Source organism: Felis catus, chromosome A1 (genome assembly GCF_018350175.1).
Source record: "Felis catus isolate Fca126 chromosome A1, F.catus_Fca126_mat1.0, whole genome shotgun sequence".
NCBI lineage: Eukaryota > Metazoa > Chordata > Mammalia > Carnivora > Felidae > Felis > Felis catus.
In genome coordinates, this window is record NC_058368.1 from 3,873,951 (window position 1) to 3,898,500 (window position 24,550).

At 44.4% G+C, this 24,550-nt stretch overlaps 1 protein-coding gene across 6 annotated transcripts in view; it reads left to right on the forward strand.

The window, feature by feature from the left end:
• The window catches only part of SGCG (sarcoglycan gamma), a 131,929-nt gene that overhangs the window by 35,041 nt on the left and 72,338 nt on the right, over positions 1-24,550 (forward strand). For 5 of the 6 annotated variants that reach the window (XM_045040827.1, XM_045040864.1, XM_023249897.2 and 2 more), the window contains exon 2: positions 16,225-16,419. The exons of the other annotated variant lie outside the window; for it this stretch is intronic. In XM_045040827.1, the coding sequence (XP_044896762.1) occupies positions 16,225-16,419 (195 nt within the window). The remainder of the gene's footprint in view (positions 1-16,224; positions 16,420-24,550) is intronic. 6 annotated transcript variants of the gene reach the window in all.

Here is a 24,550-nt window from a genome sequence, read left to right on the forward strand (position 1 = left end):
GGCCCTCAGCCCCCTGACCATCCATCCTTGATATGTCTTCTTGCACAAATGGAGAGAACTCCCTTGCTGGCTGCCCGTCTGTGTCTGTCCTCCTCAACAACTAGCATGGAAGTTCCGGCCCTTGCCTTTGACCAGGTGTCATCCATTGCTTTCTCCAGGCCACCCGTTTCCCCAGGAAACAAACAAACGACAGGAGACTGAGATTTGCATGGAGGACGTTCATTAGGAAGGGTTGCTAGGAGGAAGAGCTCTGTGGGAGTGGAGGAAGCAGGAATGGGCAGAAGAAGAAGCTGGAGACAGAGGGCTCCGTGATCCCACCGGACTGGCTGGGCAGAGCGGAGAGGTGGGGGGGGTGCTCTCTGGAGCCAGACTGACCCTTCAGAGAAGACATGAATGAAGACAACAAGGGCCAGGCCCTTGTGCCACCAGAGCGACCTGTCATTAGCTGCCCTGGGAGGGGCGTCGCTTTGGATGGGGGGTGGGTAGCCCTCTTTGACCAACGACAGTTCCAGGACCTCAGGTGCACACTGTGAGCAGGGAGTATTCCTGGCGACCGAGAGAATGAGCTCCTCGGTGACGAGGGAAGAAGGTCTACCCGACACCACAGTATCTATGCAGTAGTTCTCAGGTTTGCTGCCTTTATGATTATTTGACCTTTGCGTGGATTTTAGAAAATGATTTCTTTCATGACTGTTTTACTTCTGTAAGTAGGACTCTTTGGTCATATAATCCAGTAGAACAGCAGTTTATAAAGAGCATTTAATGGAGAATTGATCTCTGCGTTATTTTCATCCATTTATTCATCAAATATTGGCAGTGTTCTAGGGAGCAAGACTGGCCAAGAGCGTGACAGAAGAGAAAAAATCCTGCCCTTGTGGGTATGGGGCAAACGATATGGGAACGTGGATGCAGTATTTTTTGGATGTTGCGTAAGATAGGAAACTGGAGGCAGGAGAGAGAAATTAACGTTGCTTCGGTTCATTAGCAGGGGAATAAGTTAAAGCTATCAACAGAAAGGCCAGCATAACTCCACCTTAAGTAGTGGCTAACTTCAACTAACTAATTATCCCTTTGCTCTCAGTATAGACAAATAGAGGTCATTATTATTTTGGTGATTACTTTGATTAAATCATATTCTGTTATCAAAGCGTTTTATTTTTTAAACTGTTTAAAGTTTATCTTAAGAGAGAGAGCACGTGCACATGCACACATGACTGAGGAAGGGGCAGAAAGAGAGAGAGAGAGAGAGAGAGAGAGAGAGAGAATCCCAAGCAGGCTCTGTGGTGTCAGCACAGAGCCTGACACAGGGCCCGAAGCCATGAACTGTGAGATCATGATCTGAGCTGAAATCAGGAGTCAGATGCTCAATGGACTGAGCCACTCAGGTGCCCCTGTTATCAAAACATTTTAAAGGGACGAAAACAAAAAATAAATATTTAATTTTTTGATATGCTGAGAGGAATTGATCATGAACATTTTTAACATAATGAGTATTTAAAATATGGAAAATATGTAAATATGTGAATCATTTATATAATTTAGTATATTGGCATTTGGGTTTTGATTGATTATATCAATGATACTGTAGAGCTTTTCTGATCTGGTGTGAGTTGTATTTGTAATAATAGTTTCCAGAACTTTGTCAAGATGTAGCACCGTCATCTTCTATAAATACGTATTCTTTGAAATTCTAGTATGATCTAGCTTCAGAGTCAAAAGACCACAAATGTTGTACTTAGTATACAATAATAGCAAGTCTAACACTCTGTGTTAAACATTATTTTAGGAACAGTGCCCTTTCCCTTTGGAACTAGGGTGGCAAATTTCGGGGAAATACTGGCCTCCAAATATGTAAGACTTAAGAATATACTTGGGCATATATCAGAGCATATGTTATAAGGTTAACTGGGTTGGTTGTGAATGTTTGGTGCCCGATGGTAATAAAGGGGCTTTGTTTGGAGTAGTGAGAGTGATCAGAAGCATAATAACCTTTGTGAAACTTACAATTCTCATGATGTGAAATACATGTAAGGCACCCATGAGTCTTCTATTCCACCTGGTGGGAGAAGGACACCAGCAGGTCAGGAGTTAGATGCACCCTCAGAACTCTGGGAATCCCAACTGTAAGCATTTGGGCACTTTGAAGAAAACGATTACATTACTCATGATAGTAGGAAAGCATTTATAAGTTATAATGCCAGTAAACAGCCCAATGAAGGCTTCATGTGTTAAAAGAAATTCTTGAAAGACTGCATAATTAAACTCTATGTTTGGTGATCCTTTTTTTGTTGATAAAGCATTCAGGAAACACTATGCAATGAAATATTCCACATATTTGCAGATAGTTTCTGAGTAATTTGACAAAGCACAAAATCAACAACAAACACATGGGGGAAAATGGTAACCATATACAGTTTCCTAAAAGACTACATACTAAATCAGGAAATAAATAGCCTTGGTCACTTTGGACCATCGAAATCAGAGAGTGGATATTTTAAAGACAAGGCGATAAGCCAAGACCGAATAACATCATATGCCTTCCGCCTCCACTTTCGTCTTCACTGTAAGAAACTGTGAGTCTCCAAGTAAATCTTGCGGACCATTTGCCCAGAGCTTGAGTAGGATCACAGGTTGGAGTAGAATTTGAGAAAGGAATGACAGTCTGAAGAAGGAAAAGAAGATAAAACAGCAGGGGGGACCACATTCTCAAGGAAGCAGGTGCAGGGATCAGAAAGAAATGTGGCTCCGTGGGCCTTGTCTCATGGACAGGGCCAGGTGGCAAAGCCACAAAGCCCTGCCGAAAAGCTCTTCGAACATATTCCACCAAAATTCAGGACGTGTCTTCAGACGAAGGAGTCTCCACTGTGAGGAGAAGGCTGTGGGGCCTTTTGACTTGATCGGTTGACAGAATCCATCACGGCATCACGAAGTTTTCATCATAGAGCTAAGTAAGGGTGTCTTTAGAAATCAGGCTGGTTTTATGTGAAAGCAAGAGGGAAATACCTAAGATAAGACGGTTGAAAAGCGAAAGTAGGAACAGTGCTTTTCTGATGCTAATCTTCCTCCAAAATCCGACTCCCCTATCTTATCAGGGTAGAACTTTATGTGATCTTGACCCTTAAAATGTGCTCTTTGGACACAAAGAGAGCTTACGATTCCCATTCGTGCTAGAAAATGGAGTTGTGCGCAGGATCGCCGAGATGTGGAATGAGGGAAGTGTCAGCCTATGAATTATGACATACGCATCAATCATATCATTATGCCAATAAAAGGGTCTGGCAAACAATGATGTGTAAATCAATCATTTTCCCCTTTTGTTTGGTGTGTTCCCATTCTTTTCCGAGCTATTCATGGAGTTTCTATTGAAGTTGGTAGGCTCTCAGTTAAAGAATGGGTAGGAGAGATAATACGATCCTCGGGTAGAGATGGAATGACTTGCATTTTCACGCGTAATGCCGTTTTGTAGACATGGAAATCATCAATTTTTTCACGTTTGTTTTTGAGAGACAGCCCACACGTGCGAGCGAGCAGGGGAGGGCCGAGGGAGAGGGAGACCCAGAATCCGAAGCAGGCTCCCCGCTCCGAGCGGTCGGCACAGAGCCCGACGCGGGTCTCGAACCCACAGACCGCGAGATCGTGACCTGAGCCGAAGTCGGACGCTTAACCGACTGAGCCACCCAGGCGCCCTGTCCACAAGCACATTTAGATGCGAATGTGTCTTCTTTGGCCTGCCTGCCTGTAACCAGTACATATATAATTGAGCCACTCTGTTGGCAAGTCCTACTCTCGGTGCTGTGTACGTGACAGTGAACAAAACATTCTTCCTGCCCTCGTGGAGATAGATAGGAGTCTAAAGAGGAACGGACCAGAAAAAGTCAACAAATGAAGGCAGCATTATCCGTCCTGGAAAATGAGGGAAATAAGCAGGCCTCGGTTGTAAATGACGACGGGGCGGAAGGTACACAGAAGGGGTGCTGGTGGAAGTCCATCTAAGTCCCGGCCGAGGTGGCAGCCACGTGGCACAGACCACGTGATTCGGGCAGAAGGACCAACGTGTGAAGGCTACAAGATAGGAAAAGCTGGTTCTGTTTGAGGGATCGGAAGAAGTCAGCGCTGAGAAGGGCACAGTGGGACGGGATGGGACGGGATGGGGCTGGAGAGGCGGGAGGCAGCCCCGGAGTGGAGCTTCCTCCCAGGGACAAGGGAGGCCACTGAGCGACCTTCGCCAGGGCCACACGGGGTTGCCTTAGGGCTTCTCGCAGCGCCTCAGTATACATTTTGTTAACTAACTTGGCTCTTACCGCAGCCAACCACTACTGGCCCTCTGCATTCGCTATGCACGCACAGAGTCACAGGTTAACGGTAGGTATGAGCCCCGCGAAGAAGCGGACCCTAGTTGGTACCAAGTAACACCTGGTTCTGGTTAAGAAGCTAGTTCTCCAGGGGCGCCCGGGGGGCTCAGTCGGTCGAGCGTCTGACTTCGGCTCAGGGAATGATCTTAACATTCGTGGGCTCGAGCCCCGTGTTGGGCTCTGTGCCGACAGCTCGGAGCCTGGAGCCTGCTTCCGATTCTGTGTCTCTGCCCCTCCCCTGCTCACACTCTGCCTCTCTCTCTCTCTCTCTCTCTCTCTCTCTCTCTCTCTCTCTAAAAAATAAGGAAGAATTTTTTAAAAATTAAACAAAAAAAAGCGAGGTGTCCAAATGCGGCAGCCTTTGTTGTGACACTTTCACGGGCGCACTTGTAACTGACGCGAGTGCTGTTCTTAATTGCTCTGCCAGCTTCAGTTTCTGGATGTTACTGTTACTCCTTAGATACTATATAATGACACCTAAAAGCCTCAGACTTCGGAGTTCATTTAATCAAAACAAGGACAAAATGCTAAGAAAAGTATATTTGAATTGCCCACCTTTATAAACCTAACGCTTTGAAAATAAGCCTCTATCTGAACCATGAAACAAAACATGACATTTAAAGCCACAGTTTCTTGGGGTGCCTGGATGGGTCAGTGGGTTAAGCATCCAATTTTGGCTCAGGTCATGATGTTGCGGTGAGTTTGAGACCCGTGTTGGGCTCCGTGCTGATGGTTCGGCGCCTGGAGCCCACTTGGGATTCTGTGTCTCTTCGCCCTCTCTGCCCCTCCCCTGCTCATGCCCTGTCTCCCTCCCTTCCTCCCTCCCTCTCTCTCTCTCTCTTTCTGTCTCTCTCACAAAAATAAACAAACATTTAAAAAACAGGGTTTTTTAGCTAACATTTGTATGACAGCGGGTTTGATGTTTTCTCTTTCCTTGTAGTCACTCGTTCATTTAAATAAAGGTTTCTTCCCATTTAGCTTTCTTAGCTACTTACAGGGCACTTAATTCTCTTGGTTTGGTGTAATTTGTAAAGAGCTTTTTTTAAATGGCAACGTTTGCCGTTTTATTTTAAGAGTCAATCGTGGTGTAAGGATGAGAGGATAATTTGATGACCTTTTAATCTGTTTGAGTGTGGACTTGTGTATGCATTTAGAATATTGGGCATGTGTGATTGTAACTTTGGATGAAATTGACAATTACAATCCGTGTACTTTGCTCTATTTAGGTTTACAATGCTGAGCAATTTGATGAAAAGGTAAAGCAGATCTATTCTTGAAATTGGTCATCCTAACTAGTGATAAAGTTGGGATGAGTATGGTAAATTAATTACTAACTTCAGTATTATCAAAGGAATATATATGTATATACACACACACATATCTCAAAAGATAGATTTGTATAAATTCTATAAATCTGACAACATTTGGGGGAGGCATTTAAAAATTTTATTTACATGTTTATTTTTGAGAGAGACAGATACAGAGCTCTAGCAGGGGAGCAGCAGAGAGGGAGGGGGACACAGAATCCCAAGCAGGCTCCAAGCTGTCAGCGCAGAGCCCGATGTGGGACTCAGACTCACCAACTGTGAGACCATGACCTGAGCCAAAGTGGATTGCTTAACCAACTGAGCCATCCGGGTGCCCCTAGGGAATGCAATTTTAAATGAAAAAAAAGAGTCTGAGGAAATCGTCTTAACAATTTTTAAATTTCATCATCTTTTTTTCTGTGGGTATACATTTTAACATGTATTTCAAAATTCTCTCTTTTTCACTTAACACACGGTCATTAGCATCTTCCTGGGATTTTTTTTTTTTTCCATTTCAAGTCGTCAATTCTGTCATAGTGTGAGAATCCGGTGACTTCGTTAGCCTTCATTATTTATTTAGTGTCCAGTTCTTCACCGCCCTGGCTAATGCTACCGTAGATATCCTGAAACACAAATCTTCATTTTCATTCCTAATTGTTCCTTTGGACTAAGTTCCTAGAACTGAAATGCCTGTGCGTGTTTGAGGCTCTTGGTACTCAGTGCCAAGTATCTTTCCAGAAGGATTACGTTCCCCCTCCCGCTCACCAGCAGAGGAGTACCGGGGTTATTTTTCAGACACTTTGCCAATGCTGGCTATTGTCAGTTTGCCAATCTCTCAGTCTTTGCAGACGGCTCCAGTGCTCGTGGTTATTTGAACTCCTTGGAGTCACGGTGAAGCTGAACTTTTTTACCGCGTGCATTGCTGCTCAGTTAAGTTTCTCTGACGTGCGCGCGTGGCCTTGCGCAAGTGTTGCTGGGTTACTTGTGGTTTTTAAGGGCATCAACCTTGCCTTTAAGGCACATGTTCCCCCCCAGTTTACTACCAGCTCTTGAGTGTGTCTTGTTCTGACGTGCTTTCTGTCACACATCGGTGAGGGTGGGCTCGTCCCCGTACTCCTTGTTCTCCTAAACCGTGGCTCCCGTTCCGAGTGATGAGTTATATAATGCAAGCAGGGAGGCAGGAAGTTAGCTAATTACTGTGGGAAGGAGCTGTCTTTGAGAAGTCTGAAAGCAAATGGAGGTGCAGCTGGGCCTGCGGTTCTCAGTGCTGTCACGACCTAGTCCGCTTCAACCGATAAGCACACTATCTTCCTCCTTCCCCGGAAGAGTGGCCCACGCGTCCTGGATGCCTCTTGTTTCTCGCCTTCCGTTTACTTATCACTAAAGCGGGCTTGCTTTAGACGCTTCTAATCGTCTCCTCTCTCTGTCTGCCCTTTGTCATGATCTCATGTTTCATACTGAAGCACAAAACTATGCTTTGCCGCCTGTAAGTCCTACTGTCTATGCATTCATTTGTCCACCGCATACTCACCGATTGCCTGTCACGGGCGCATCACTCCTACTGGCCTCGGTGACACAGTCGCGCAGTTGACCCCTCCCCCTGGCCACGGTTACATAATCGTGCGACTGACCACTCACCTCAGTCCATGCCTTATCGTTTTAATAGATGATGTAACATGATAGCACTAGATGTGTAGTAAGAAATTACAAGGTGAGGGTGGCTCAGTCGGTTAGGTGTTCGACTCTTGGTTTTGGCTCAGGTCGCCATCTCACCACTCATGGGTTCGAGCCCCATGTCAGGCTCCAAGCTGATGGTGCGGAGTCTGCTTGGGATTCTCTCTCTCTCTCCCCCTCTCCCTCCGCCCCCTCCTCTCCTCGCTGTCTCACTCCATCAGATAAATAAATTTAAAAAGTTACGCCACCCGGATATTAGAGCTGTGTTACGTGGTATGAAAGGCAGTTTTTGAGAGTGTCAAAAATGATTTTCCTACAGTTTTGGGGTTGACGTGACGGGTGCTATTAGACGTGTGGTCCACCCCCAGTCAGCATGCCCTGTGGCCTGGCAGGACCTTACTCAAAGCGGTCAGAATTCCAACCCTGATACGTGGGTGACTCTCCCTTGGAGACATGAGGTGGCTGAGGAGCTGGTGCCCACTGGACATCCTCCCCCCGCCTTGCCTTGTGGTTATGGCAGGAAAACACAGTCTGAATCATGTGTGTGTGTCTGAGTAAGCATGATCTCAAGCCTCAACCCCGTCCTCTTATCATATTTCAAAGACTTTGGTTTCTGTTTTATCCGTTAGTGTGCAATGCAGTTCTGATTGTACTGTATTATCACCAGAGCAGAGAATTTGTCTGAAGCCGATCCATTGGCCCTTCTTCATACTTTCTTGTTGAACTAGCATGTTAACGGATTTTGCAAATGTTACCCGTATGCTTGAGAAAAATAAGCATTTCCCAGTTTCGGGGATAGGGCTCTATACGTGTCCATTTGAACACATTTCAGTTGTATCGTTCAGGTTTCGTGTAGCGCCACTCATTTTAGAGGGCTTGATCTATCCGTAGAGGTATGCTAAAATCACTGTGATGATGGCTTCCTTCACTGTTTCCTGAAGTTCTCCCATTTTTATTACATGTATACAGATGAATAGATGTTTGTTAGATGCACACAAGTCTAGCATTTCTACAGCTGCCCGGAATGTATTTTATATCTATAGTATTACAGCAATACCCCACCCTAATGTGCCCTGTCATTATGGGCGTTCATATATAACATAAATGAGAGATGGCTCCTGTCCTCTGCTCCTGCCCCGGTGTCAAAGGAGGGGTGGCTGAAGTTTTCCTCTCCTTTTGGGGGAAAAGGATGTGTGGTGATGTGTGCAGGCTGGAAATAGGCAGCACCAGTGAAGGGCGCCCCATTCACCAATAATCTAGATTACTCGTCCCAGAACAGGTTAGCTGGGAGGTTCTTGGAGTCACTGCTGCTTCCTCCTTCCCTTCCTTCTGGGGATTGCTGTGCAGGCCCAGAGTCTCAGCATCGCTCCCGGCAGTTGCCCTACCGAGAAGTGCTAGCTGGAAGGGTGGATTTGAATTCTCTGCCACACTCTGGACTCTTTGCCCACAGCCTATAGATAGGCCCTCACTGGGGTGAGTTCATTAATTCTGCAGCAAGGCTACATTTGCAAAGTTGAACGCTGTCATGTTTTCTAAGATTTATCTTCTATACCAATTTTCTTTTCGCCTGGATGTGATCTGTTAGATACAGAGAAGACATATATTTTGTATGTCTTATAGCTTTAAGCTATATAACTCCTTTTTGAATTTTAAAATATAACTGAGTTTCTCGTTTCTAAAGGGTCTGTTTAGTTCTTTTCAAACCCGTCTTTTTAAAAATCACATCATAGTAGCTTCCTTTCAACATCTTCCAGGGGTTTATGATCTCTGTGTCTCAAACTCCTGGCAACAGCCTGTCCAAATTAGGCGTGTCAATAAATGATGTTTGAAATTAAGAATGCCACTTAACAACATTTATTTAGTAGACACAATGCTCAGTTCACTACGTTATGTCCCATGACAAGAATCAAAGAATACAGAAGACAGAATTCCTGTCCATGATGTGGTTTTATTTTCAATAATAAATAGGGAACCATTAATTCAAAGCAGATAAAAACTGATACTTACACAAAAATGTATTCTAATGCTTCATATTTGATTCCCTATCTATTAAAATGTTGATAACTGGGGCGCCTGGGTGGCTCAGTAGGTTAAGCATCTGACTTCAGCCCAGGTCATGATCTTGCAGTTCCTGAGTTCGAGCCCCGCGTGGGGCTCTGTGCTGACAGCTCAGAGCCTGCCTACTTCAGATTCTGTCTCCCTCTCTCTCTGCCCCCTCCCCCACTTTCTCTCCTTTAAAAATAAATAAACATTAAAAAAAATTTAATAAAAACTAAAATGTTGATAACCACATTTGAGAGAAGCACTTAAAACCCATCAAAATTAAGTATACCACCATCAACATACTTTGAGGATTAGGTTAACAGGAAAAGAGGTGTAATTTAAAAAAAAAGTTTTTTTAATGTTTATTTACTTTTTTGAGAGAGAGACAGAGACAGAGTGCGAATGGGGGAGGGGCAGAGAGAGAGAGGGAGACACAGAATCCACAGCAGGCTCCGGGCTCTGAGCTTTCAGCACAGAGCCCGACACGGGGGCTCGAACCCACAGACCGCGAGATCATGACCTGAGCCGGAGTCAGACGCTTAACAGACTGAGCCACCCAGGCACCCCCGGGAATTCATTTTTGAATGATAACATAAGTTATTTAAAAAACTAAAGTGGTCTATGAAGGTAATTTTTATTCAAGATGTAGTAAAACTCAAAATTCCTTATCTTGGATTATAAATTTTAAGTTCTAAGATAAAGCATCATTTCATTAATGTTTTTGTACAAGGCTTATAAATAAATCACAAAGTGCTCTGCCTCGTTGCGGTGCACTTTCCTGCCAGCGTGAATGCTACCTTGCTGTTGTCTGACTTCAGAGTCCTGAAGAATTGGTATCCTTCCCAAGGCTGATTATAATAATATCTGAAGGAAGCTAGCCCAAGCAGATAGTCTCTGAGAGTCTCTTCTGGCAAAAATTTAATACACGGTGTCAAATAAAAAATGAAAACCACTATGAGCCGTGAGGACTGTAAGCTAATAATTTATTAAATAACAAAATCGACTCTTTAGAAGAAAATTTAAGTTGAGTGTTCCGCCTGGCCACTCACATCATGCCTGTCTAGAATAAAGTCCTCGTTTTCTGCGTAATAGTCAGCACTGAGAAATAGCGATACCCGCTTGGCCAAAATACGTAAAACGCGATAGAGTAAGCACTACAACCGGGAAAACAAACAGATATGAAAGGAGAAGTCTGTGGCTTTGGTAAATACGGCTCGAGTCTGGAAGGACCAGAAAGCAGGTCGCTGGCTTCCGAGAGTCAGCCTGGAGTCGGTAGGGTCTGCTGAGGAAACGGGGTCCGGCCTCTTCCTTGGGCCGTCAGCAAAGCAGGGGTGCAAATGTGGGGTGACTCCTAGACTAAACAGAGCACTTTCCCCGGTTTCCTCTCTCCTGGGAGACCCTCCAGAGATTGTAGGGTAGAGCCTGCCTTCTCTCTCGCAGCAAACAGCTGGTCACACTAACCTAGTCCGTTGTGAGTGGGTTTCCACTTACTAAATATAAACAGTTGAGGGAACTCTGAAGTAACTCTCAACGTATTTTTGTTGTTGTTGTACATTTAAATTATCTGGGTATCTGTGCATTCAACGTTTATACTCAATTTATTGAGCAAATGTTTATCGAGGGCATACTGCGTGCCAGGCACTGCTCTAGGCACCTGGGGATACAAGAAAATAACCCAACAATTGAGAGCCCTACCTTCTGGGGGCTTCTATGCGCTGAGGTGAGACTTTACAGTAAAGTAAGTCAATAAGGTACATAGTATGTCATGTAGAGTTAAGTGCTATGGTAAAAAAAAATAAAAATAAAGCAAGAAGGAGCAGAGAGAAATATGCAGTGGTGAGAGCGGAGGGTTATTTAAATCAGATGACCAGGGAAGGCTGGTTGATAAATGCTCTTTGAGCAGGGAGTTGAGGGATGCGAAGGAGACGCCAGCCATTATCTGGGAGAAGACCTTCCCGGCTTCCAGGTAGAGGGCATCGCAACTCCAGAGTTCACGCTTGGAAGGTACGCGGGTGAGTAAGACCGGTGTGAGTGAGCCAGGAGTAAGGAGGAGAGCGGTAGAGGACGAGGTCAGGATGGGCCCTGCCAGTCAGGCTGAGGATGTCGGGGTTTACTCTGAGTGGAATGGAAAGCCGCAGGAGGATTTTATGGAGAGGTGCTCGGTGACCCAGTCGATGCTTTCACAGGACCTCTCTAGCCCCCATGTTGGAAGTGGCCTGTGGGAGGTTTGGGATAGAAGCAGAGAACTGTGAGGTGGCAGCTGCAGTCGGCCAGGTGACCGATGGTGAGACGCAGTCAGATCCGGATTATTGGTAGCACTTTGATTCACTGAGTTGTTGATGGGTTGCATGCGGTATGGAGAAAGAAAGGGATTGAGAACAACTGAAAGATTTTTGACTTGAGCATCTTTTTTCTTAATTTGTTAAAGTTTATTTCTTTGTTTTGAGAGAGCGAGAAAGAGCACAAGCAGGGGAGGGGCGGGAGAGAGGATCCCAAGGAGGCTCTGCACTGTCAGTGTAGAGCCCCATGTGAGGCTAGATCCCACGACTGGGAGATCATGACCTGAGTCAAAATCAAGAGTCAGATGCTTAACCGACTGAGCCACCCAGGTGCCTCTTGACTTGAGCACCTTGAAGAATGAACGAAGTTGCCACTCAGCGATTTGGGGACAGTTTTACAAGGAGCAGGTTGGGGAGATGTGGTCAGCTTTGGTCAGGACATGTGCAACTTGAGATTCCCAGTTGGGGAATCTTGAGTTCAAGGTGAGCCATAGCTAGGAACTAGGAGTCCTCAGCTTAAAGACACATCTACAACTGGGGGTAAATTCAAATGAAGAGGGGAAGTAATCTCGGGGCTGAGCCTGTGGCTCAGAGATGATGAGGACACGGCAAATGAGAATGAGCGGCCATCGCCATTGCAAGTAGGGTTTCCGGAACCCTAGCGGAAGAGGAGGCAATGACTATTTGGCATGTGCTAACCCTGGGTCGTGTGAGCCCGCTTTGCTTAGCAACACGGAGACCCTTGATGAGCTTACCAGAGCAAGTTCAACGGGTGGCCGGTGTGAAAGCCTGTCTGGAAGCGAGTTCTAGAGAGAAGGCAGGCACAGAATTAGAAAAACAGTGGGTATGGTCAACCCACTCAAGGAGTTTTGCTGGAGGGAGGAGTAGAGAAATGGAGCTGGGGCTGTAGATATTTGTGAAGCACCTGCTGTTGGCCAGAGCATACGGTGGTAAGACATTAACACTGTCCTCAGGAGCCCCAGGCTGGTGGCTCGCCCCTTCTGATAAGACCATTTTTCCAGTCTTTATGTAGTTTATCCTTGTTAGTATTCTTTCAGTAATAAGATCCTAGAGACCTCATATTAGAAGTTCTCTTTCCAACAGGTCTTTTCTGAAAATGCTTTAGCAGAGACCGCATGTTTTATTTTTACCTACTTAGCCTGGGTCCCCTTTGGAATTAGCTCCTCATCAACAATCGTTATTTTAGAAGAGTGTTAGACTGCAAGTGCCAACTCTTTTCTTAATGGATTCAGTGCGTTCATAAATCATAGAATGTTTTGTTTAGGATGTAATTCGGAGAAAACACTCCATCTATCTAGCCCCGTTTACCAGCCTCACCTCTGGCAGGTAGGTAGCCCAATTAGTGTTTGTGAGATTCAGTAGTTCTATTTTTTTTTAATGTTTTAACGTTTATGTATTTTTGAGAGAGAGAGAGACAGAGCATGAGCAGGAAGGGACAGAGAGAGAGGGAGACTCAGAATCCAAAGCAGGCTCCAGGCTCTGAGCTATCGGCACAGAGAGCCCGACTGAGGGCTCGAACCCACAAACCGTGATATCATGACCTGAGCCGGAGTCAGACGTTTAACCGACGGAGCCACCCGGGTGCCGTCTTTCTTTCTATTTTTTCATCCATTCACTCATTCCCTTAAGGCTTCTATTGTGTCACTATTATTTGTCAGTTACCCTGTTTTAGGGGCACAGCAATGAAAAGGCTCACATAGAGTTTATGTTCTGAGGAGGGGGGAGTCAGTAAACAAGTGAATAATCAAATAAAACAGATTCCCAGGACAAGTAAGAGGGATTTAAGGGCTACCCTCATCACAGAATTGCTATCGTCTGTCCTGTAAACCACAGCAAAATTGTCTTAAATGGATATTAAAGTCTTCCCCATCTTATGTAAGTGGGAACAAAAGCTTCCTAGGAGAGGCAGAATAATGACCCCCACATATGGCCATGTCCTAATCCCTGGAACCTTGCATGATAAAAGGAATGGTTCAGTTGTGATTATGTTAAGGCCTTTGAGATGGGGAGATTATCTTGGATTACGGAGGTGGGCCCGCTGTAATCCCAAAGGTCCTTGTGACGGAGAAGCAGGAGGGTCAGAGTCAGAAAGGAGCCAGGAGCCGCGGCAACATAAATAGAGGTTGTAGCCAAGGAGTGTGGGCAGCCCTGGAAGCTGGAAAGAGGAGGGAGCAGATTTTGCCTGGCTCCTCCGGAAGGATTACAGACCTCCCCACCCTTGGATTTTTAGCCCCCACAGACCCACTTTCAGACTTCTGACCTCCCAAACCATAAGATACTGAAGTTGTGTTGGGTTAAGCCTCTAGGTTTGTGGTAATGTGTTGCAGCAGCAATAGGAGACTATATATAGGAATAGAAATGTGTAGCAGTTGGAAACTCTGTGTGCGTACACACGTTCTTGGAAAGCTGCTATTTTCACGGATCCGGAGCGATGGTGTGAAGTGGCGCACTGGCTATAAATTCAGACACTCTGGCCACCCTTCCCGATCCACTTGCGGTCTGTTAGCCCACGCTTCACAGAAATTGTGGAGCTGCCACCATTATTTCGGATGATGGCAAACAGTCCGAAAGAAGCGTAAGAGCGGAAGGCAATGGCAGGTGACTGCGTGCCCGGAGAAGGCTTCTTTGAGCAAATGACATGCGATCAAATGACTGAAGGCTGAGAAGGAGCCCGCACGCAGAGTGTTTCAGGTGGACGCGATGCCTGGGACGGAGGCCCTGGGGTGAGATGACCTGGTCTGTCAAGGAGTAGCCGGAGAGGAAAAGGTAAAATGGTGGTAAGTGATGTCGAAGAAGTACGCAGAGACCCTTCACGCAGGGTCTGCCCGGTGGTCGTGGAGTTCAGATGTTCTCAGTGCGGCGGGGGGAAGCCACCTGAAAGCCTGGCACGACACAGCTTGCTGACATCTTGCACCCTTGGCTTCTGGGTGGAGAACGGCTTCTGGAGGGAAACGACGGTGCAGATGAGAGAGTCCGTGGTGGCCCGACTAGGGGGGTAGCCAGAGGGGTGGACGGATTCGGGATGGGGGTTAAGGCGGAGCTGAGGCGATGTGAGGTTTGGAGGGAAGAGAGAAGAAGCAAGCGTCGCTCCTGGGGCTGGGGAGCAACGGCGGGGTGGGGTGCGGTGGGCCCTGAGTCGGGAAGGCCCAGGAGCTCAAGCCAAGGAGCAGGTAAGTTACACCAGCGTGGAACCAGTAAGCCCTGAGGTTTCGAACAACGTAGACGGTCCGTCCTGCGGGTCTGCAAATCCCGTGTGCTGAATAGCATAGTTTTATATAATCACAACACGGGAAAATGCCAGTTGTTGAGCGAGAAGGAGATTTAAAGAGTTATTTCAGACTGTGACTTACTTGAATAAGGACACCTCCAAACCGTCCCTAAAAATAAACGTAAGACCGTGGCACGAGGAAAAAGCAGAATCCCGGAGGAGAAGGTTTTCTGTTCTGATTCGTCGTTTTACCGCATGTACAGTCAGGAAGGGCTTCATTATCTGTCCTCTTCCCTTCATAAATTAAAACCAAAAGTGGACAGTGTGGAAAGCGGAATAATGGCTGTTTTCTTAAATCTCCCCATGGAGTCGAAGTGGTTATGGAAACTCTTGCGCGAACTTACGTAAAACGGCGGGTACTTGTAACCATTTGCATGCACGTGTACATTCTGATCGTTCTTGGAAGTAGGTGAATACCAAGGAAATTTATTATAGGCAAAAAATTACGGTGGTGGGTATCTCGACAAGAGCCTTTTTAATTCTGAGTAATTTAGCGACTGTAGAAAGACGTGGCTTAATAATTTGACTTAACTAAGTAATTGGATTTTAAAAAGACATACAGGTATCAGCTTGATTTTCCACCGAGTCCTTTAAAAACTCGATTACTTGATTATTTTAGGTTAATGCTTCCATTCTAAGTTTAACTGTGCAGAATTTTGAAAGTTGAATTTATTGATTAAAATCTGAAAATGTGGCCACTGGATTTCAGATGGATTTGCCATAGCTAAACTATTTTGCATGCTTGAAACAGTGACATGTTTCAAAGTAATGTTCAGTTCTTTTTAAAAATCATTTTCATTCTAGAAATTTATTATTGGGGTAGAAGGTGTTATTTTGTTGGACTTTTAGTAAATCAGTATTGACAAACAAGTTCTCTGTTTCTATCTGTCTCTCTCCCTCTCTCCCCCTCCTTCGTCTCCTCCCTCTCTCCCTCCTTCTCTCCCTTTCTCTCTCTCCTTCTCTCTCTCTCTCCCTCTCTCCCCTTCCTTCCTCTCCTTTCTCTCTCTCCTTCTCTGTCTCTTTCCCTCTCTCCCCCTCCTTCGTCTCCTCCCTCTCTCCCTCCTTCTCTCCCTTTCTCTCTCTCCTTCTCTCTCTCTCTCTCTCCCTCTCTCCCCTTCCTTCCTCTCCTTTCTCTCTCTCCTTCTCTGTCTCTTTCCCTCTCTCCCCCTCCTTTGTCTCCTCCCTCTCACTCCTTCTCTCCCTTTCTCTCTCTCCTTCTCTGTCTCCCTCTCCCCCCCCCCCCCCGTCCCATCTCCCACCTTCCCCCTACGGCATGGCAGATGGTCCGTGAACAGTACACTACAGCCACAGAAGGCACCCACGTGCAGAGGCCAGAGAACCCGTGTGTCTACAAAATTGGCATTTATGGCTGGAGAAAACGCTGCCTCTACTTATTTGTTCTCCTTTTACTCATCATCCTCCTTGTGAATTTTGCTCTCACGATTTGGATTCTTAAAGTGATGTGGTTTTCCCCAGTAAGTATCGTCTTCCTTTCCTGGCAAGCATGTTCTTCTTCTGTTTGTTGGATCACTTTATCCATATTGAATTGGTAGAAGCCTCCTTTAGTGTCATTGACGTTTGTTTCTGTCTGGATCAGGATGATCTCGCGGCAAAATACTCGTGCTTTTTCTTTCTTTAATGTTTATGTTTGAGAGAGCGCAAGCGGGGGAGGGACAGAGAAAGGGGGACAGAGGATTCGAAGTGGGCTCAGCGCTGACAACAGCCAGCCCCGTTTTGGGCACCGGCTCCCGAACCATGAGATCGTGACCTGAGCCGAAGTGGGATGCTGAACCCACTGAGCCGCCCAGGCGCCCCCATACTCTACTTTTTCTTAATTTCACTATGAACTATAGTGTGTTGGGTTTTTTGGTTTTCTGTTGCAATTTTTTTTTATTAGTCATTATGTTTACACGTGAGAAAATGGTGCAAATCTTGGGTTTGAGTCAGAATTGCGTAATGATTATTCAATAATTTGTAAAATTTTATGAATCCTGTTTTCCTAATCTCATTAATCCATAAATAATAACCATCCAGATGCTACTGTCTCATTTGCTTAAAAAACTTTACTTTAGGGGCGCCTGGGTGGCTCGGTTGGTTAAGCGGTCGACTTCGGCTCAGGTCATGATCTCGTGGTCCAGGAGTTCGAGCCCCGTGTCAGGCTCTGGGCTGATGGCTCAGAGCCTGGAGCCTGTTTCCGATTCTGTGTCTCCCTCTCTCTCTGCCCCTCCCCCATTCATGCTCTGTCTCTCTCTGTCTCAAAAATAAATAAACATTAAAAAAATTAAAAAAAAAACTTTACTTTAAAATATGATAAATTAATAAATTCATGCACAGCTTCATGCTTCAACACTTAGCAACACATTTAGTAGATGAAATACCAGTAGCGTAAGGAATTCATATTCTATTTTACACATCCTCATGTTTTCTAGATTGTTGGGTAATGTTGTATGCTCTGATGATATTTTTGTGTACTTTTTGAAAAAATATTCATTTAATATAGAATATCTAGTTTTTGCTAGATAGTCACGGTGGCAAAAAACACCGTAATGAACATCACCTGTAGGTTAATCTGTTCCTCGCATGCATCTTGAAGGTGTGAAATAGGCAAGGACTCTCTCTAAGAACAGTAGTTGTAGCTTTCAGTGTGAAATGCCTTCCGCTGATGACTCTCTTTCTCTTTCTAGGCAAGTATTTCCCTCCTGCCACTGCTCTGTGGCCAGTAGGCACATTATTTATTTCATTGACCTAAATAAATATTTACATTTTCATGTATTCAAGGAAGTAATATACCAACCCAATCAAAATATGCTTTAAGGGGCGCCTGGGTGGCTCAGTCGGTTAAGCGGCCGACTTCGGCTCAGGTCATGATCTCGCGGTCTGTGAGTTTGAGCCCCACTTCGGGCTCTGTGCTGACAGCTCGGAGCCTGGAGCCTGTTTCGGATTCTGTGTCTTCCTCTCTCTGACCCTCCTCCGTTCATGCTCTGTCTCTCTCTGTCTCAAAAATAAACAAACGTTAAAAAAAATTTTTTTAATGCCTTAAAATATGTTATTTAATATAAACATTATACATTGTTATTATAAATTATATTTAACTATTAAAAATACCTAAAAATATTTAAATTAGCCAAACAGAAGTAGTCATTTCTTCTTTAAAATTTACAAAAACAATATTTTTACGCTACCACAATAGTATTTTGTTCCATTGGACACCTTTATTAATGTGTCGTACATCATCTTCATTTTATCCATAAATTAAATTTTTTAATGTTTGTTTTTGAGAGAGAAAGAGAGCATGAGTGGGGGAGGGGCAGAGAGAGAGAGGGAGACACAGAATCCGAAGCAGGCTCCAGGCTCCGAGCTGTCAGCCCAGAGCCCGATGTGGGGCTCGAACTCACAAACCACAAGACCATGACCCACCCGAGCTGAAGTCAGATGCTTAACCGACTGAGCCAGCCAGGACCCCCTCTAAATTTAAATTTTTTATTTTAATATTTTGGGGACAGTTAACTGAGGTTGGAGTCCTCAGATGATAAACTGTGGGTTCTCTCGGATGCCTCCTGACTAGAGGGCCCTCCACTCACATGCAGTGCGCCCTTCAGTTATGCGGAATGGGGACAGAAAATTTACTAGGGAGGCCAGATTTTAATAGTCCCTTGGCATCAGGGACCGTGAGTTCTGTCAATCATCTTGGCACATGCTTAGCACTCAGTAAATATATCCTGAATGAATAAAGGTGTGCATTATATTAGAAATGTGTGTGAATTAATTTTATAGACTGTATGTGAGTGTAAAGTGACAGTGTATCTACCTTGCGCTCTTGCCTTATATTGTAGCACTGAAAACGAGTTTTGGGCGTTATAGATTTTGATTACATTAACCCAAATTGTGCCAGCAGCTGAGTCCACTTCAAGTTAGGATGGCTAACCCCAGAGACCAGCAAATGTTTCCTTGCCATTGCTGCCCCTGTCCCTAGCCCGCACTTTCTCGCGAGATACGGTCAGCACGCATGGCATTTTCTTCGACATTCAGGAACCTGTTGCTAATTCAGGGTGCTTCCGTGCTGCCTTTCAACAAAATAAGGCGAACAAACACATGTTCGTGGATCAAAAGGCAAGATGCACAAAAAGATTATTCTGCACAAAGTGCCAGGGTTTGACCGAAAGACGATGGGTAGACTTTCGGTCATTCTCCTCAAAGTGAGATGCTATAAATGATACAGTTCTCATCTGTGGGTGAGCTTAATCCCTTGCTTTGGAAATACTCCCTACATACTGTAAGTTAATTTATCCTTTCATTTTTTTCCTAGTTTGAAAGATTTCTCTGTATAGAAGATTGCAGTTTTGTTTTTATTTTATTCTTCTGTAAACTAATATCCTTCCTTGAATACATACATGCCAAGGAAGTAACAGGACTATAAAACCCTTTCATGAGCTTTGGCACCAAAATGATAAAATCAGCTAGAGCTCTCAACATTTGCAGAAAGCTATAGAATTTTTAACATGCAACAGCTAGTTTCTAATTCTCTACCTGAATGCAGCCACCTACACAGTCATTAGTCTCGATAGACTGAAAACCATAACTTCCCAAATTAGCAAAGTTTAGAAGACTTTCTCTGCTTAGATCCCCAGTGGGTAGCAATGGAAGGTTTATTATCTTACACATGCGATCATTCCAGTCCCCTTGTCCACTCTTCATACTTTAATATTTCTCTATAGAAAACAGTAAAATCAACTATGGGTAATATATTTAAAAATGCCATGATCAAATTTATGGGGGAAGACAAGTAAAACATTACCAAATGAAAACACAAGGATGTCAAAGAATATCGAGACCTCAAACAGAAGTTAAGTGTTGACAAGGGAACTAATCTGAACTCTGTGAAACCAAGCCTTTAACAGCCTCTATGTGCCCGACACGCATCACAAAGACCCCAGATCGTGAGTATCTCACCAATGAGTTCCACTCTTAGCACTGTAACTTCGTGTAGCAGAATTTTACATCATTGCCACGTATGACATCTGTTGAATATAAAGTAATATTAGGACATTGTAGCAACTGATGCTAACCATAAAGGTTCTAGAATATTTTGTGTTGGCCACGATCATAACTAAATCAGTTAGGAATGTGGACATTAAAAGAAATCAGTGCAATAAAGTGGCTAATTCCGTTTTTCCTTTTTATACTTCCCTTCCATAAAACTAATATACAATATTAGTTTTAGTTCTAGTGTGCATGGTTATAAAATGACATCCATGAGTCTTATCAGTAAGTATGTCAAAATAAGGCATCTTTAATTTTTAATGACCCGCATGGATTTTTTTAAACCTTTATGGTTATTTATTTATTTGTGTATAAAATATTTTAGTGCATTCAATGAATGTAATTTTAACAAGATAAGATGAAAGAATCCAAGCTTAAAAAGAAAAAAAAAACCACACTAACCCTGAAAGTTAAATTTCTTTAGTTACTTTTTATTTGGGGGTAAAAAAGGATATAAACAATCAGAGCAGAATTGTAGTATTGAATATCAGAATTAAGCTTATAGTTCTATATTGGTTCTTGACCCTCTCAGGAGCTACCCGGGTGAATCTGAAATTGGCCCCCAAACACGAAGGCAGGGAGAGACCAAAGAAAGAGGCAGGCTTCTCCAGGTTGGTAGGTGACAGTTTTTTGTGTTTTTTTTAAATTATTATTTAATTATTATTTTTTTAATTCCAGTATAAGTAACATACTGTGTTATATTAGTTTCAGTAACCTGTAAGCAACCTGTAAGTAACTTATAAGGCACTTTGCAGACTCAACAGTTATGCACATTATGCAGTGCTCATCACATGGAGTGTATTCTGGATCCCCTTCCTCCATTACACCCATCCCCCTGCCCACCTCCCCTCCCGTAACCGTCTGTTTGTTCTGTATAGTTAAGAGCCTAGTTTTCGGTTAGTTTCTGTTTTTCTTTGTTCATTTGTTTTGTTTCTTAAGTTGCACGTATGAGTGATACTGTATGGTATTTGTCTTTCTCTGACTGACTTATTTCACTCAGCGTGATACCCTCTAGATTCATCCATGTTGTTGCAAATGACAAGGTCCTGTTCTTTTTTATGCTGAATAATATTTCCTTGTATGTACCCCATCTTCTTTGCTCTTTCATCCATCAGTGGACCCTTGGGCTGCTTCCATATCTCGACTATTATAAATAATGCTGCAATGAATGTAGGGGCACATATACCTTTTCAAATTAGCATTTTCCTTTTCTTTGGGTGAACACCCAGTACTGGAATTGCTACATCGTATGGTGGTTCTGTTTGCAACTTTTTGAGGAAACCCCTGTTTTCCACAGGGGCTGCACAATTTTGCATTCCCCCCAGCAGTGCATGAGGGTTCCTTTTTCTCTACACCCTTGCCAACACTGTTGTTTCCTGTGTTGTCGATTTTAGCCACTCTGACCGGCGTGAGGTGGTATCTCAGTGTGGTTTTGATTCATATTTCCCTGCTGATGAGTGACATTGAGCATCTTTTCATGTGTCTGTTGGCCATCTGGATGTCTTCTTTAGAAAAACGTCTGCTCGTCTCTTCTGCCCATTTTGTGATCGGATTGTTTGTTTTTCAGTGTTGAGTTGCATAAGTTATTTACATACCTTGGATATTAACCCCTTATTTTGATGAAGTCCCAATAGTTTTGCTTTTGTTTCCCTTGCTTTGGGAGTCATGTCTAAAAGAACTTTTTCGGGGCGCCTGGGTGGCGCAGTCGGTTAAGCGTCCGACTTCAGCCAGGTCACGATCTCGCGGTCCGGGAGTTCGAGCCCCGCGTCAGGCTCTGGGCTGATGGCTCAGAGCCTGGAGCCTGTTTCCGTATCTGTGTCTCCCTCTCTCTCTGCCCCTCCCCCGTTCATGCTGTGTCTCTCTCTGTCCCCAAAATAAATAAATGTTGAAAAAAAAATTTTTTAAAGAACTTTTTCTTTAAAAAAAAATTTTTAAGGTTGATTTTTGAGAGACAGACATAGACAGAGAGTGAGCAGGGGAGGGACAGAGAGAGAGAGGGAGACACAGAATCCGAAGCAGGCTCCAGGCTCCGAGCTGTCAGCACAGAGCCCGACGCGGGGCTCGAACTCACAAACCGTTACATCATGACCTGAACCGAAGTCTGGATGCTTAACTAAGCCACTCAGGCGTCCCCTTAGTGATATTTTCTAATGCCTCCATTTGTTAACTATGGCATTTTATAAACTCTGAAAATCTGAAGAAAATTTATCGGCACTCACTGCATATGAAAACTTGAATGCGTTCTCTCGATGACTTGTTTTCTTCATCTCTAAAATACTTGATGAATACTGGACGATACCTAAGTCCTTCCTGATGTAAACTTTGATGATGCTTTCTCAGGTGCTTTCCTCATGGATTTTCAATAAGTACTGTTGTCTCATTTTGGCGGATCAAGACTCGTGATCTTGCTTTCCTTGCTTTGGATGGGTAGCGAATGTTGAATATGGCACACTAGCTCCATGGCAATCTAGACTGTGTTCGATTATGTAGGAAAAGCTGATGAAGACAATCCCTACAATGGCTTTGTACGGTTAAATATCTTTTTTTTTTTTTTCAAACTACCTGGTTTATGCTTGTGGTCGGCAGAATTGTAAGAAGGCTCCCATGACCTCCAGCCCTGGTGTCGTGTTCTGTATAATCCCCTCCCCTTGACTGTGGGCAGGACCTGTGATTTGCTTCTAGGACCTGTGATTTCAATCGAATATGGCAGAAGTGGTGGAATTAAGTCACATTATGTAGCAAAGGCAAAGGCACTTTGCAGATACGATTAATGGCCCAAATCAGTGATTTTGAGTTAGTGAGGAGAGACATTATCCTGGGGAGGCCTGACTCAATCAGGTAAATGGCCTTAAAAGAAAGCCCTCTCATGGGAGATTCTCCCGTGGCCTTGAAGGCCTGAGCTGGCGTGTTGAGAGGGTCTGTGAGGGGCCCCGTGGCGAGGACGAGGGGCAGCCACTAGGGGCTGAGAGTGGCCCCTGGCAGCATGGAGACCTTGTTCCCTCTCCTGCAAGGAACTGAATGCTACCAACAGCCCCACAGCTTGGAGGGGAACCCCAAGTCCAGAAAGGAACCCCGCCTAGCTGATCCCTCAGCCGCAATTGTGTGAGACCCTGAGCAGCGCCCAGAATCCTGACCCAGGGAAACTGAGACAGAAGAAACACACAGTGTTTTAAGCTGCTACGTTCCCGATAGTTTGTTCCATAGCAGTAGACAGTGAATACAGTGTTATCCACGATTCAGAGTGTTTCATTTCTCTTTTGCTAGATATTGACAACCAGAAAGAAAACCGAGAGAAAAACTCTAAAAGTACCTAAATGAATTTTCCTGATGATTTATATTCGTAACCACTTATTATTGAGGACATATTTAATTTTTGACTCTTTGCATTGCTGGACATTGATATATCTTAAGTAACTGAGGACATAAGAAAAAGATAAGAATATTTGAGCCTAATCTAATACTGTGCCTTTGAACCATTTACTACCTGAGAAATTCTTTATTCAGCAAGTAAATTTATTTCTTTTTGAAAATATTTTATTATGTATCCTCAGTTTTTCACTTTAATAACAAAAATGTTCTTATATTCATTATTAGGATAGATTGATTATTTCATTATAATCGAGGAAATCACCGAATATATGTATTGGTATATTATTATCATGAAAAGAGCTTATATTTAAGAGTCTCTTTTTTATTTTAATAACTCCTAACTGATGCACACAGATTGCACAGTCCGTTTATTCCCATCAACTCAGTTCATCCTCACAATTACCCTATGAATATGGCTTTGACTGACTACACCATTATATATTTTATTTTGGTGATTTCAGCGATCGGCGTACTTAACAAATACCAGTTTCCATGAAAATCAGGAACACCTAAGCCAGGTCGTCAGAGGTCTTCTGCACCCAGTTAGAAGGTAGTAAGTACTATGAAGTACTCGGATTTGGGGTCCTCACACCGTGTCCCAAGGAGCCCTAGTGGGATCTTAGGGGACCCAGGAAATACCACTTTTTCCCCAGCCAAGTTCAGAACCAGTGAAAAGGAGAAAAAGGAGTCAGGTAGGGACAGCTCAAAATAACGTCTGTATTACTGATAAAAGCCAAGTGCAGGGTACAGTTTGGACCTGCCCAAACATCTTGTCCCTCAGAATTAGAGGAGTTACCCAGCAAGTCACAGATAGCATGGGAAACTGCAGACACCCCTCCAAGGGCAGGGACCTGACCACTGTGCCACACTTCCGATCTGCTTTACTGTACGGACAGCAAACTGGAAATCTCAGGGCAGGTAGATCCTCAGGGACGGAGGAGCTGAGCCAGTGGACTGCTTCTTCTCCCAACTCACCAGCCCTGCAGGGCGCTCCTCCTGGCCTGGGGTGCAGAGAGGGGCCAAAGTGTTTCTCTGATGGCAGGGCCCTCCTGTGTACCCCACTTCAGTGGCCCAAAGTTGACTTTTCAGACTGCCAGAGAGGGGAGATCAGTCAGGATGTAAGTTAGAAATTGGGGGAACAGAAATGTGCAGGAAAGGGGAGCCCATCCAGCCACCTTGGAGCCTGGTGATCCCTGG